At 37.1% G+C, this 14,554-nt stretch overlaps 1 protein-coding gene across 1 annotated transcript; it reads left to right on the plus strand.

The window, feature by feature from the left end:
• Nucleotides 1–12,739: 12,739 nt before the first annotated feature.
• LOC131858373 (uncharacterized) lies at nucleotides 12,740–13,405 on the plus strand. Its single transcript, XM_059211602.1, has one exon. The coding sequence runs from the start codon at nucleotides 12,740–12,742 to the stop codon at nucleotides 13,403–13,405; it is 666 nt and encodes a 221-aa protein (XP_059067585.1).
• Nucleotides 13,406–14,554: the final 1,149 nt, after the last annotated feature.

The raw sequence follows: 14,554 nt of genomic DNA on the forward strand, positions 1-14,554 counted from the left end.
TCTTCAGATCACGGTATAACGACCACCGTCGGATCGACTCGGCCGATCGTCTGATCTTCCTTATCTTGTTGGCCTTTAACCTTTCCTGAGCGGATCTCTCTTCTCTTTATCCATCTATGTCACGTGTCACTCTTTGGTGCACCCGTAGATCCACCTACCCACCACTTGGACCTGGGTTCTTCTTCTGTGCTCCGCCACGTGGCACATCCTAATTGGCTCTAGAGTCCCTTCCCTTCCACCTTAGTATGACCTCACTAACTATCGGAATGAAGCTCTGCCTTGTCGCTAAGTCATGATGGATATTCATCGAGCGGTTTCTCATCACGATGTATTGACAGTCATTGGATCTTTTCACTCAACCATCAGATCTGCCTGACTTGCTCGATCTTTAGCCTCCATCCTCACCAGTCTGTCGCAAAAATTTGGTTGCCTCGAGATGTGCATATGCATGCGTGGAGTCCACTGGGTTCAGCCTTCTTCATGCCAAAAGCCATTTCTCTTTTGATAGTTATCATACGAGCTGCTTTGGATTTAAGTGTTTAAAGAGCCAATCCCAGAAACAATGTGGGATAAAGGCTTTCCCTCTCCTGACGCAGCTCCATGTTCTTCAGTTATGCTCCTACAAAATGATTTACTAACATCTGACTGAAAAGATCTGAATTTAGATTTTCCTTTAGAAAACATATCAAATAATCTCATATGAATCCGAAATTTGAAACATAGGTCTTGAGATATACATGAAATACAAAGGCATAGTTAATTTGACCTAAAGTGTTGAGATGAAAAAGAATTATTGTTCAAAAAGGTATACCTGGCTTGATTCCAGAATTTGTAAAACATATACATACCTCGAGTTGACCTCTTGATGGATGCATCAGACTTGGTCTCTGCAAGTTAGAATTGAACAAACTTACTTGATTATAGATGTTACACATGATTGAACTTAGAAATCTGCCTTTTGGCATAAATCTAGAACTCTAAAATTTAAAAATTTTACGGTTCCAACAGTGGCTCTTCTGGGGACATATGCTCCATGTGAGCATAGCGAGATCTCATTTATCTCTGGAAAAGAAGACCATTAGATAGCACCCCTTCTATAGGTTCTCCTCTAAATAAAATTGGGTGGCCCGAGTCCCCCCAAAAAATGACAATATTCCCTTTCCTCTGTCAAATACCTAATTTTTCTCTTGTAATAACATGCACCTCCTGAAGATGTCATTACTCTTACTTGCCTTACTATCTCTACATTTTATTGTATCCATTTTATCATAGTATTTCTCACATAAATATCTCGGAAATATCACTTGGTTTGAATATAAATGATTACATTCATATCCGTTTTCTTTATGATTTTTAATCCTATACTTATACTGCCTTTTAACTTTACATTCATTTGGAAGCCTTAATATTTTATCGCATACCTCCTCTTTTGAAAAAGTCAAATCACCGTTATTATATGTAATCTTTACCTGAGTGTGATCATAATTTTGAATACCCCTTTCACCATACAGACTGCATAATATTCCTTGGGTGAAAAATAGTTGATAAATATTTATCATAACCTTTTGAGATATTTATCTCTCGGATCATAATATACAAATTGAGCTCCCGGATATTTTCATAATTACCTTTTGTGCCACATTGTATTTTTTTAATTATCATTACATCCCCATGTTCCCTACACATTTTATTTTCTCTGTATATCAACTTTGGGCATATATCATTTTTAGGAATACTTTGCAGGAGTACCTTATCCTCTTTAATCATATTACCACATATTATTTTTTTATCTCCCATAATTTTATTACATAGTGGTCCTGAAAAATTTTGATCATCTTTGGAAATACTTTTTTCTTTCTTTTTAGATAAGGTTTCAAAACATATATCACTTTCATAAAAGCCATGTAAAAATATTTCATTCTTTTCTCTGTATGTAACATCTTTTCCCAATGTTGTGTTATATGATTTTTCTGAAAAAACTATTCAGGGGTATATTTTCCTTATATCTTCCAACTAAATGGGCTTGAAAACATATAATATGTATGCATATTTTTCTGCAAACCCTCTTTTGATTCATTACACAAAAGATTATCATACTGCATACCTTTATTGAAAGTATTCTCCTGATAATTGCTATCTGTCTCATTGATAGGAACAATATCTTCATAATTGCTATTTGCTGAAGTTTCTTCATGTTTGTATACTGAATGTAAATCCATTTTGCCTTCACTTCCTAGATAATCAATAATTTCACAAGAGGGACTAAAAAATGATTCACAAAAAATCATTTCCTCACATTCATGTGGAGTTTCATGATACTGAGGATTTAAAAAAAATTCAAAAGGATTTTCAAAGACACATTTCCTACTGTGTATGTATTCCCCTGAAGTATTATTTTCTTGGGAATCATCATTTTCTTCATCAAATAGACCCTGAATGTGCCCTAATCCATTAGTCTGTTTATTCTGAAAAAAATTTGGACCATTCTAAACATATCTTTCATATTCTTTATCTAACAAATATGAAATTTCTTCTGGACTGAGGAATGTTTCCTCTTTATTATTTATGTATGTACCTACTCATATGGATTCTTCCCTAATTAAATCCATAATTTCCTCTTTATCATCAGATTCTTCTTCTAACATGTTTTCATATAAAATCTCAAGTAGAAGCCTTACCTAAGGATCATGATAAATCCCCAACTCATGCATTTTTCTTGAAAAGGGGGGCTTGATGTTTGAAGGTATTTTTGTGTATATATTGAACATCCTCATAAATAATTGTGTTGTAGATTCATCTTCTTGTTTTTCTATGTCTATAAATTCATCCAAAGGAAACATAGAGACTTCTGATTCTATTATGTATTGTTGGTCCTCTGGCTCATAGCTCATACTTCCCTCTTCACCTGCATCATAAAACACATCAAGGAACCATTGTTGCAACTCCCTCTATAATGAGATGCTCTATGTAGGGAGCAATTCATAAGCTTCTCTAGAATTATCCTTCAATATCCTGACGAATAGTTTCATCACATAATCTTCTATATAAACCTCATAATCCTTTACAAATGTATAAAATACATCCAAATGATCAATTGCTGATTCATCATATTCCCCATGGAATTTTGGTACAAGTTGTGAAAGCTTAGGGAGCGACTTGTTTGGAATACATTGAAAGCTTCTGAGATCCAATCGCTTGATGTCATCTAGAATAAATGATTTCCTTTGAAACATTTTCAAAAAGGAAATCTTTCATCTCCCTCTAGGTCTTCTCCCTCGGTAGAGTCACCAATTGAATAAAACCTTGTATTAGGTAGATTTACCACCTCCTATGGAGGAAAAATTACTTTTTAAGCTCGTGGGTTCTTCCTTCCAGTAGAGCACCTTAAATGAGATTCTGAAATTGATGTTTTACAGATAACTCCCCAGTAGAGTCACCAATCTGTTGTGTGACTCAGATGGGGAAAACAAAACTTATCAAATCTTCAATGAAAAACACTAGATCTTCTAGGTGAATGTCAAACTATGTATGACAACTCCCCAGTAGAGCCGCCAATCTGTTGGTGCCCAAAACCACAGATTGGAAAACCAAAAGACTTGCCAAATCCTCAAGTAGTCCAATCAGCCTTGGCCAATGAACATGGATGGTCAAAGACCAAATCCCTCTGCACTTTAGGCTCCACTGAACCTAGGTGGGTATGCCTCTTCCTCTCAAGCACAAAAGAGTTTATATATAGTGGATTTAGACCTTTTAGCAAGTTTACACAACTATCAAACTATTGTTCTGCAACTATGCTTTATTATGTGCTTTAAACGAATGCTTTGAAAAGAAATGATTGTGAATGTATATTGAAAATGAGATTGCTTTCAGGACTTAAATGAAATCTATATAGATCATTTCATATAGGATTTGGGAAGAATGTTTCTCTATCAAGGACCTTGAATGCATACAGATCAAAACCTTAAAAGATCAATAATAGACCAGTGCCTCTATCCAGAGATATATATGACACTTTGTGGATAAAATATCTTATCAACTCAAGAGACAATTTCTCATGAACTATGAAGGTTCAGTATGCGTTACACAAACAATAAGAACTCAATATTTCACTTAATGCAACGGCATGTGATTCACATCATAGAAAATCTATAAACAGATCTATCAAGAGGACAAAGATAATCATCAACACAAAAGTGTACACAATATTTGGAAAAAGAAATAGCGAACCTTGTATATTAATCTTCAAGAAATAATTGCATACATAAGCTGCACTTACAGATACTCCATTACAGATTGCTTGCACAAAATGATACTTCTTCTTCCTATAGACTTCTCTAATACAAAATATTATTCAATCCTTATAGCAGTATCTTGTTCTTATGACTCTCCCCCCCACATTACATACAAAAATGATTCCCTCTAAGTATCTAAATCAAAAGGCATATATGAAAGGACACACCCTTTCATACACAGAAGGGAGTTACAGACAGTTACATTCCAAAGGACACACCCTTTGGTTTAATAGTTAATTACAAATGAAAATCCTTAAAAATACTAAATGATACTTAAATCATGTGTCTTTTATTCTCCGCCTTGATAAAATTCCTCGGCAAATATTCATCATCTTCTCAATATCTCTTGCACACAAGATAAGCCAATCAAATTCCTTGATTTAAAAATTAAACATATTCCACCTTAGATTTTAGTTTGAAAAGTCAATAATCTTTATACAAATACTTGTTTAAAATAATTCAATAAAACCAAAGTATTTACATTTTAAGAAAATAATTTTGCAAACATAACATCCATTTATATAAAATAACACTTTACCCTAGAAAGATTGTTATATCAAATAAAATAAAAGAAAATACTTCCCTTTATAATGACATCTGTGAATCAATATTATTCTTTTGGCCAAACTTCCTCCCTCGACAAGTTGTTCATAGGTCTTATCGATTATGTAGTTTCATCGATACTTTTTATTTATGATGGGACCACTTCTGATTTCTTCGTTGAACTTCATGTCGATGAATATGCTACTTTCGGTGAGTCCTTTTAGAGATCCATCCCAACCTAGGTTTGTTCGATAAGTCATTTTATGAATTTGATGATGTGCCACCTGACTACCAGCTCATCACCACCGGTCTACCACCTCAGCACTGCCGGACCCACCATTTCACTCTATTTCCTCTTTGTCGTTGATCAACAATAAATATTGATCGTGCAACTTTCAATTGCATAATAGCGATATCTGTTGGATCTTCCATGATTTTCTCACTCTTTACCCTATTCTTTACTACACGTTCTTTATCATTGATGGGACAGCTTCTGATTTCTTCGATGAACTTCATGTCAATGAAACTGCTACTTTTGGTGAGTCCTTTTAGAGATCCATCGCAACCTAGGTTTGTTCGATAAGTCATTTTATGAATTTGATGATGTGCCACCTGACTACCAGCTCATCACCACCGATCTACCACCTTAGCACCGCTGGACCCACCATTTCACTCTTTTTCCTCTTTGTCATTGATCCTTAATAGATATTGATCATGCAACTTTCAATCGCAGAATAGCGATATCCGTTGGATCTTCCATGATCTACTCACTCTTTACCCTATTATTTGTTGCATGTACTTTTTCGCTGATCTATGATGAATAACCTTCATGCACTTTCCTATCGCGCTATAGCGACAACCATCGATCTCCCTTGGTCCAACCAACTCTTTATCTCTGGTTTTTGTTTCTGTTCCCTGCCACATGTTACTTCTGAATTGGTTTGCAAGTCTATCTGGGCACCACACCCACCACTAACCTTGGCTCTTCCTTGTCGCTGATTCGTGATGGATATTCATCATGCATCTTTGCATAGTGGATCAATGATAGTCGTTAGATCTTTTCCAACCTGCTTGCACATTATCTCCTCTGAACTACTTCATTGGCGAGCCCCACCACTCGGTTGCCATGTTGTGGTGAATAAACATCACACCTTTCGATTGTGGTATAGCGACCACCGTCATACCAACTTGGTCAACCGTCCAATCTTCCTTATCTACTCGGCCTTTAACCTTGTCTGGGCGGCTCTCTCTTCTCTTTATCCATCTATGTTGCATGTCACTCTTTGGTTCGCCCGCGGATCCACCTACCCACTACTTGGACATGGGTTCTTCTTCTACGCTTCTCCATGTGACACATCCTGATTGGCTCTGGAGTACCTGCCCTGCCACCTTAGCACGGCCTCACTAACTGCCAGAATGAAGCTCTACCTTGTCTCCAAGTCGCGATGGATATTCATCGAGCGGTTTCCCATCGCGGTGTAGCAACAGTCATTGGATTTTTTCGCCCGATCATCAGATCTACCTAACTTGCTCGACCTTTAGCCTCCATCCTCGCCAGTCTATCTCAAAACTTTGGTTGCCTCGAGATGTGCATCTGCATGCATGGGGTCCACTAGGTTCATCCTTCTTCACATCAAAAGTCATTTGTCTTTCGATAGTTATCATACGAGCCACTTTGGATTTAAGTGTTAAAAGAGCCTATCCCACAAACAATGTGGGATAAAGGCTTTCCCTCTTCTGACACAGCTCCATGTTCTTCAATTATGCTCCTGCAAAACGATTTACAAACATCTGACTGAAAAGCTCTGAATTTAGATTTGCCTTTAGAAAACATATCAAATAATCTCATATGAATCTGAAATTCGAAACGTAGGTCTTGAGATATACATGAAATACAAAGGAATACTTAATTTGACATGAAGTGTTGAGATGAAAAAGAATTATGGTTCGAAAAGGTATACTTGGCTTGATTCCAGAATTTGTGAAACATATACATACCTCGAGCTGACCTCTTGATGGATGCATCAGACCTGGTCTCTACAAGTTAGAATTGAACGAACTTACTTGATTATAGATGTTACACATGATTGAGCTTAGAAATCTTCCTTTTGGCATAAATCTAAAACTCTAAAATTTGAAAATTTTAGGGTTCCAACATGGTAATCTAAAAATGATGGTTTCACTTTATGTGCATATAATGACTCAAATTGGGTAGGAGATACTGATGACAGGAAGAGCACTTATGGTGGATCTTTCTTTCTTGGAAAGAAACTTGTTTCATGGATCAGCAAAAAATAGTCATGCATTTCTTTATCTACTATAGAAGTTGAGTATGTTGCAGTAGCAACTAATTGCACTCAAGTCTTGTGGATGAAGAAAATGTTGAAGGATATTAAGGTAAATTGTAGTGAACCGGTAGTTATCTACTGTGATAAATCTGCAGCTATTGACATGTCTAAAAATCCAGTATTTCACTATAAGACTAAGCATATATCAATAAAGTACAACTTTCTGAAGGACAAGGTAGAAGCAAAGGAAGTCAAATTGGTTTATGTGAACATGAAAGAACAGATTGCAGATATATTCACTAAACCACTATCTAAGGAATCATTTGAATATTTGAGAGACAGGTTAGGGGTTTCTGCCCCTCCAGCAAAGACTTGATTGATGCAGTTTGTCATCAGTCCAACATGCATTATCAGAAATATTATTCATTTTGGCACTGATGAGTGGTGCTACTAGTAAGGGGGAGTAGTCAGCTTTGAGATTTAGAGGTTTATATTCTCGCTTTGATATTTTTGTCATATTTCTAGCATTGATGTCATAGGGGGAGAGATAGTGATGTCAAAAATAAATTCAGAGATATCAATCATAGGGGGAGAGTTACTGATATTCAGGAGATTGTTGGTTGTCTTCCACAGGGGGAGACTTGTTTGGCATTTCTTGGTACTTAGATTTTTTTCACATCTAGTGTTGCCATCAATGCCAAAGGGGGAGATTATTGGCATTATACACGAATTGATTATGTGTTGCATTGATGTCAACACTAGATGTTATGGTTGGTTACTGGCAAACAGGTTTTGGCTACCGGTAGAAGATCTAGTGTTACCAGCAGAAGAGACTATCTTTTGGACACTTCTGGCATGTTTGGATCAATGGAGTATGTTTGATTTTATGTGTTACATGTTCCTTGAGAATGTTTTGGTCAGTTGGTATTGACTTGGTAATCGGATGTTATCATACACTCTTGTAAACCCTTACCGACATTGGTTTAAGGTTTTACCAACAGAGCTTTTACTAAGGAATCTTGACAGGATGCATAAGTGGTGTTGGTGCGGCTTCTACATGGATTTCAGGATGTTGAATATGTTCTTTGATCATGCCTCAACTGCTTGAAGACGTTGCTTTGGTGTGGTGGACCCAGGATAGGTTTGGTGCCTATCTAAGTTATGGACCGGTATCATGTTAATGTGTACTCTACACTTTACTGGGATGCTTTGAGATGTTCTATGAATTGGTTATTGTTGTTTTGGTCTTAAGTTGACATGGCATATCATTGTAATTTGGATTTATATAATCATCTTTTTGTAATATCTTTTAGGTGGCCGACCTAATTGGTTTAGGCCTTAGGTTTGGTATAAAATGATGTAAGATCTAATTGTAGATCATAGGATGGGAATGAAAAGATGTGCATGGTCTTGAAATGAAATATCATAAGCGAAGGAGATTTGGTCGATCATAGGTGATCGATTTGGGATTAAGGAAGAGGTCAAAGGCCTCCAGTATTAAGCTTAACCAGGACTGTAATCAGGCATGGTAGATACTATCTTTGGCAGTTCATTATTTTGGATTGTTATCCATTTATCTTGAGGTGGTGTTAACCTCTCTGTAGTCAATGAGACTCTTTTGTAATGAGCAGTACGCTTTAGGCAGTGTGCCTTCCTGCATGTGCAAGCCCCTCATTGTATCACATACTTTCTGCAGAAGTATCATCTGACTGTGGGTAGGCTTCCCACCGTGGTCTTTCCCTTTCCGGGTTTTCCACGTGCAAATCATGGTGTTATGTGGTATGATTGATTTGCATTGATTATCTATTTAATTGTTAAGTTGTATTGTTTATCGGTATCTGTTTCTACTTTATCGGTACTTAATTTGGTTAAAGGTTATTAAGTGAATTAAATGATATAATCTGTTAACAAATGATTCACCCTCCCCCTCTCATTTGTTCACCGGTTATCCTAATAGTTACTCTGATATGATATATACCAAACAATGAGAACACACAAAAGAGGTGGAATAATCTACACCCTCTGGATCGCTATATCTACCCAATCATTTATTACAATCGTTTGAGAATATGTGAGAGCTAGGGGTGCTACAATTAGATGGTCAAGTTACTACATCATCATGTGAGGTAAAAGGTTGAGCTATGTTTTCCATGCTCTATAATGGTGTTTTTTCTAGCCAGATATTGGAAGAGGAGGAAAAAGAATTAATTTTGTGTACCTCACACAGTGATGGAGTTTTTTACAGGTTTTTTACAACTTGAAAGGGTAGTTCTATTACCCAACTCAATTTTGTAAGTTCTACTCACAAAATTTTTCCTACCCAACATGTATGACGTAGAAGCATCTAGGCGGACTAGTAATCAACATTGACCAGAACCATTTTGTTTGTTTTCTTCAATTTTGGTTTGTTTTACTTGGCATAATTCCATTGTCGGCTCTAGCCCATGATAGGCAAGTTGAGATGATTGTCATGTTTCATGCACTAGCTTTGCTTCATCAAATTTACAAGTTGATCATTTTGCTATCAAAACCATTTTCTTAATTGAAATAGGGAATGAATTAAATATGAAACATTTGATTATAAATCTCATAAAAAGGCAAAATTTGGATCCTTTGACCAAGAAGAACCAAATTTTGAATAACACCTTTGTTGGCTAAAGACTTCTCATTTCAAAACAAACATAACCCAATCGGTGGAGGTGACTTTTCAGATTGCAAGCTTCTCATTTCAAACCAGTAAGAACTCAAGTACATTGGTTATTTTTTTGGAAAGAGTTTGAATCTCACACATTTATTTTTAAAAATACCAGGTTATGGTCAAGCATGCAGTCACTTAAACCATGTTGATTCAAGTTACATAGATTCAATGAATTTACAAGGCTCTTATTTTTTCTTCATATAAAATATCTTGAATGAAGATTCAAACTATCAATAGGGTCAAATATTAGCTCAAATCCCTTTTTGTTTGATTTTTTAAAGAAATCCAACTATAGACCTAGGTATGATGGTCTTCACACACAATATCTACATATAATAAGCAATGTTATTTTTCTAATGTTATAATATAACACAACTAGGTTCTTCCCCATACATGCTTAGCTATAGATTTTCATTGATTGTGGTTAATAAAATACCAACATTCTAGGTTTTGTAGGGGTAAGTTCAATGAAAGTTTCATTATGTTAAACCAATCTACTATATCTTTTTTTATAATTAAAATTATGTACATCAAAGTTGACCACTAACCTCTATCACCAAGTACCTTTACAATATTCAAATCTCCTACCATAATAATTCACACTTGGAAAATACCAAAATTTCTAATTTCGTCACCATCTTCTTGACCTTTTCCTCCTCATCTACACAAGCCTTCATCACCTCCTTTCCTCAATTGCTTCTTCTTAGACACCAATTAAATGCTTCATTATAGTTGAGTATATTCTCTTTGCCAACCCGATACCAAATTATTTTTGCCTAATTTCATTCAAATTTTATGTCAAACATATTGTATAGGATATTTGTCATGTCCCCATCTTTTTAATGCAATTCCCACATTGCATTTAATGAATAAAGACATTTAAAATTTTCTAAGTGTCAAAAGTTAATAAGGAAAAAGTAACTTTTATAAAGTTACTTTATAAGCCTAAGTTTCTTTTTTTAATAAAGGCTTATGTTTGAATAAAGTGCTATGCGTACCTTTTAATAAAGTGGCCCCTTTTCTCAAATCACTTAAATGAAATGACATGGTGGGACCCTTATCATTCTTTAAAAGCCTTTAAGCCTTTAAGCTACGTGGATCCAAAAGATGCAGTGGAAGATGCTTTTTTAGTTGGATTCCAATGGGATATTCCATTTAGGGTTACGCCACTCTTTGGAAAAGGTTATTAGACATTTTGGAGGAGGGAATTGGTATTATGTTATTATTTTATTTATGATTTTTTCTGCTCTGCATTAGCAGCAAAAATTGCAGGTGTTTGGAGGATGTAAACCCTCAGATCTGCATTGGTAGTGGAGGTGTACCCACTAATTTGCCCATGTGGGACAAGGATGTGCCTTGTCTAGACCCATTGGGGGTCAATTTAGCAACAAAACCAGCCCATCAATCACCATTAGGTATGATACATCAGTTCTGAGCAGTTTGTCTTGAAATTGCAGCAAGTTTGGGTTTCATAATTGCAATCGTACCATTCTAGGCATGGTCGTACCATTCTAGAAGGTTGTGCATCAATTTAAAATTAAATGGAGGGTTCTAACTCCATTTCTTGTGATTGATCTCATTGTTGGGATTAGAAAGGGTAGTGTGGAAGAAATCACAGTCAATTGACTAGATTTGTGATCAAGGTGAGTAAAACATTGGGAAAAGAAGGTCAAAATTGTATAATTTTGCCTAGCAAAGGCTGGATTTCTAGCTAGTAATTGGGTTCTTGCCCAATTTTTTATTGGTAATTCATCTTATGGCAGAATAAGAAGATTGGATCCACGGATCTTCTCCTACACTGTCCTTCTCAGCTTGTATCCATTTTCTAGATAGCAAACTAGCCTCAAACCCTAGCACTGGATCCTTGGTATGTTTTCTGCTTGTACATGTGAATGTTATTTCACTTCTAGATGATTATAATCTGATGTCATATAAAAATAAGAAGTTGATCTCTTGATTACAATTCATTTTTATGTTGTTTCTTATCATATGTTGCAAACCCCATCACCAAAAAAACAACACAAAAGAAACACTCTTCTGCATCTTCTGTCTAGTCTCTAAGAACACCAAAAAGGCCCTAAAATATAGTTTATTAAATTAAAATTTAAATAGGGCAACAAAAAACCTATTTAGGGATCTTTCAGTGGTATCAGAGCTAATGATCTTGCCAACCTGGGGATCATCAGAGTAACTCTATGCAGCGGGGCAGATTTGGCACCTACAGATATTACACATGCAGGAGACCTAGAGTGGATTTAAATTTTGTCACAGAACCACCCTTTGAGACTAATATGGGTGATATACCTGAAGGACATAGGAGCCCACCCAGACATGAGAGACAGACTCCACTCAATCCTGATAAGATTATGAGGAGCTTGGCTGAAGCATAACCAAGAATTGTTGAAGCAATCAACAGGTTATAGGGCACACTTGACATAATGGATTTGGGAAATAATAGGGGAAGCCACAGGAGCCGTAGCAGGATAGTATCAGCTATAGGAAGTAGGGGCAACAGTACAATTCCATCTTCCCTGAGTAATGCATCCATCTTACCATGGAGGGACATGACCCATATTAGGACAATGGATGGGCCTATTCTCCCACGGTTCACCCCTAGAGATGTACCACTGTTGGTTGAGCCTCATAATGGAATCACCTTCCAAGACACTTTCATGGTAGCTAGTGATGAGTGGGCACTTTTACCGCGGCATGTTAGGGATGCCTTTCCCTTACATCAGTATTGTATGCAGTGTAGGGATGCTAACCAAGGTCATAATGATAGGTGGCCCAGACAATAGTGGAATAATGATCTGAAGAGAGCTACTGGTAATCTCTCTATGTCCACATTTGATGGTGTCGGTTCTACTAGTGCACAAGCTTGGGTCCACAAATTGGACATCTATTTATCCTTGAAGCCCATGACTGAGGATGAGGCTATACAGTTTGTTGTTTTACACGTGGAGGGAGTTGCATATGACTCGTGGCACCATGGTTTGGTTACGCAAAACCATACCCTTATTCACTCTTATACTAAGTTCACCGAGAGATTGATTGCCAGGTTTGACAAGAAGGATATAGAGCTGTATTACAGGGACTTGGCTCTACTTAGGCAGTCAGGACATGTGGAAACTTGTATTAATGAGTTTCAGTGGATAGTTGTGATGGTTCTTGAGATGCCTGATAGGAGAGTGGTTATGTTGTTTATTGAGGGTCTACATGAGAGACTCAGGGGACTAGCTAAGGCTTTAAGGCCTGGGACATTACAGGAGGCCATTCAGCTTACCTTAGACCTTGACACTACTCCTCCCCCATCCACTTTCCAGAAAAACAAAAACTTCACCAGGAACTCTAAACCTTTCCAAAAGACTTCTCAGTTTCAGCAAGGCAATACTTTTGCCCCAAAATTTGATCCGGAGTTTAGGAATGAGTTAAGAAGGAAGAAACTATGTTTTACTTGCAAGGAGCCTTGGGAACCTGGTCACCAATGCAGTGGAAAGGGAAAGGTCCATCTTATTGAGGTCCATTTAGATGGTGATGAGGAGCATGTTGCTGATTCAGATCCAGATAATGAGTATGATGATTAGAAGAAACCTCAGATTGAGTTAGATGTTCATGAGGGTACTAATATGGCTGATGTTGTTGTGGCTACACTTTCAGGATACCCTAAGTTTGATGCTTTCAAACTTAAGGGTACTATTCAGGGGCAGTGTGTTGTGTGTCTAGTTGATACTGGTGCTACACATAACTTCATCATTGAGGAGCTGATTGACAGGTATGGTATTACCCTATAGGAGTTTTCTGGTTTTGGAGTGAAGGTAGCAGATGGAGCTATCTTAGGTTGCACTAAGAGAGTGCCACAGTTGCGGATACAGATGAAGGACTACACCCTGATTGATGACTTCCATGTCTTACGGTTGGAGGACTATGATGTAGTTCTGGGTACATAGTGGCTGCAGGGTATTGGTAGGTACATTATTGATCATCGTAAGATGCAGCTTGAGTTCATGAAGGGTGGTAAGAAGACCATTCTGAGGGCATGTTCGGATGGAGGTCCTAAGGTGGTTTCTTCTCACAGAATGGAAACTATTTTCAGACACCAGGATATTATTTGGGCTACTCAATGCTTTGTATCATCTAGGAAGTCACCAGTGAAGGATGAGAGGACTTTTCACATTGATATTTAGACTACCTTAGATGAGCATGGAGTGATGTTTGGAGACATTCCATCTGGTGTACCCCCTAATAGAGGTTTTGAGCATGTCATCGAGCTTGAGGATGCTAAACTAGTTATGACCACACCTTATAGGCATCCCAAGGCTTATAGGCATCCCAAGGCTTATAAGGATGAGACTGAGAAGACTATCAGGGAACTTCTGGATATGGGGTTTATTAGATCCAGTTCTAGTCCATTTGCTTCTTCACTCGTTCTTGTGAAGAAGAAAGATGGCACTATGAGAATGTGCATTGACTATTGTGCATTGAACAAGAAGACCATTAAAAACAGATACCCCATTCCCCATATTATAGAGTTGTTAGATGAGTTACATGGGGCAGTGTACTTCTTGAAGATAGATCTTCGTTTAGGGTACCATCAGATTAAGGTGAGAGAGTCAGAAATTCAGAAGACTGCTTTCAAATGCCACTATGGTCATTACGAGTTCTTGGTGATGCCATTCGGCCTCACTAATGCTCCTGCCACTTTTCAGTCTTGTATGAACCATCTGTTCAATAGG

This window comes from Cryptomeria japonica, chromosome 9 (genome assembly GCF_030272615.1).
Source record: "Cryptomeria japonica chromosome 9, Sugi_1.0, whole genome shotgun sequence".
NCBI classification, from domain to species: Eukaryota; Viridiplantae; Streptophyta; class Pinopsida; order Cupressales; family Cupressaceae; genus Cryptomeria; species Cryptomeria japonica.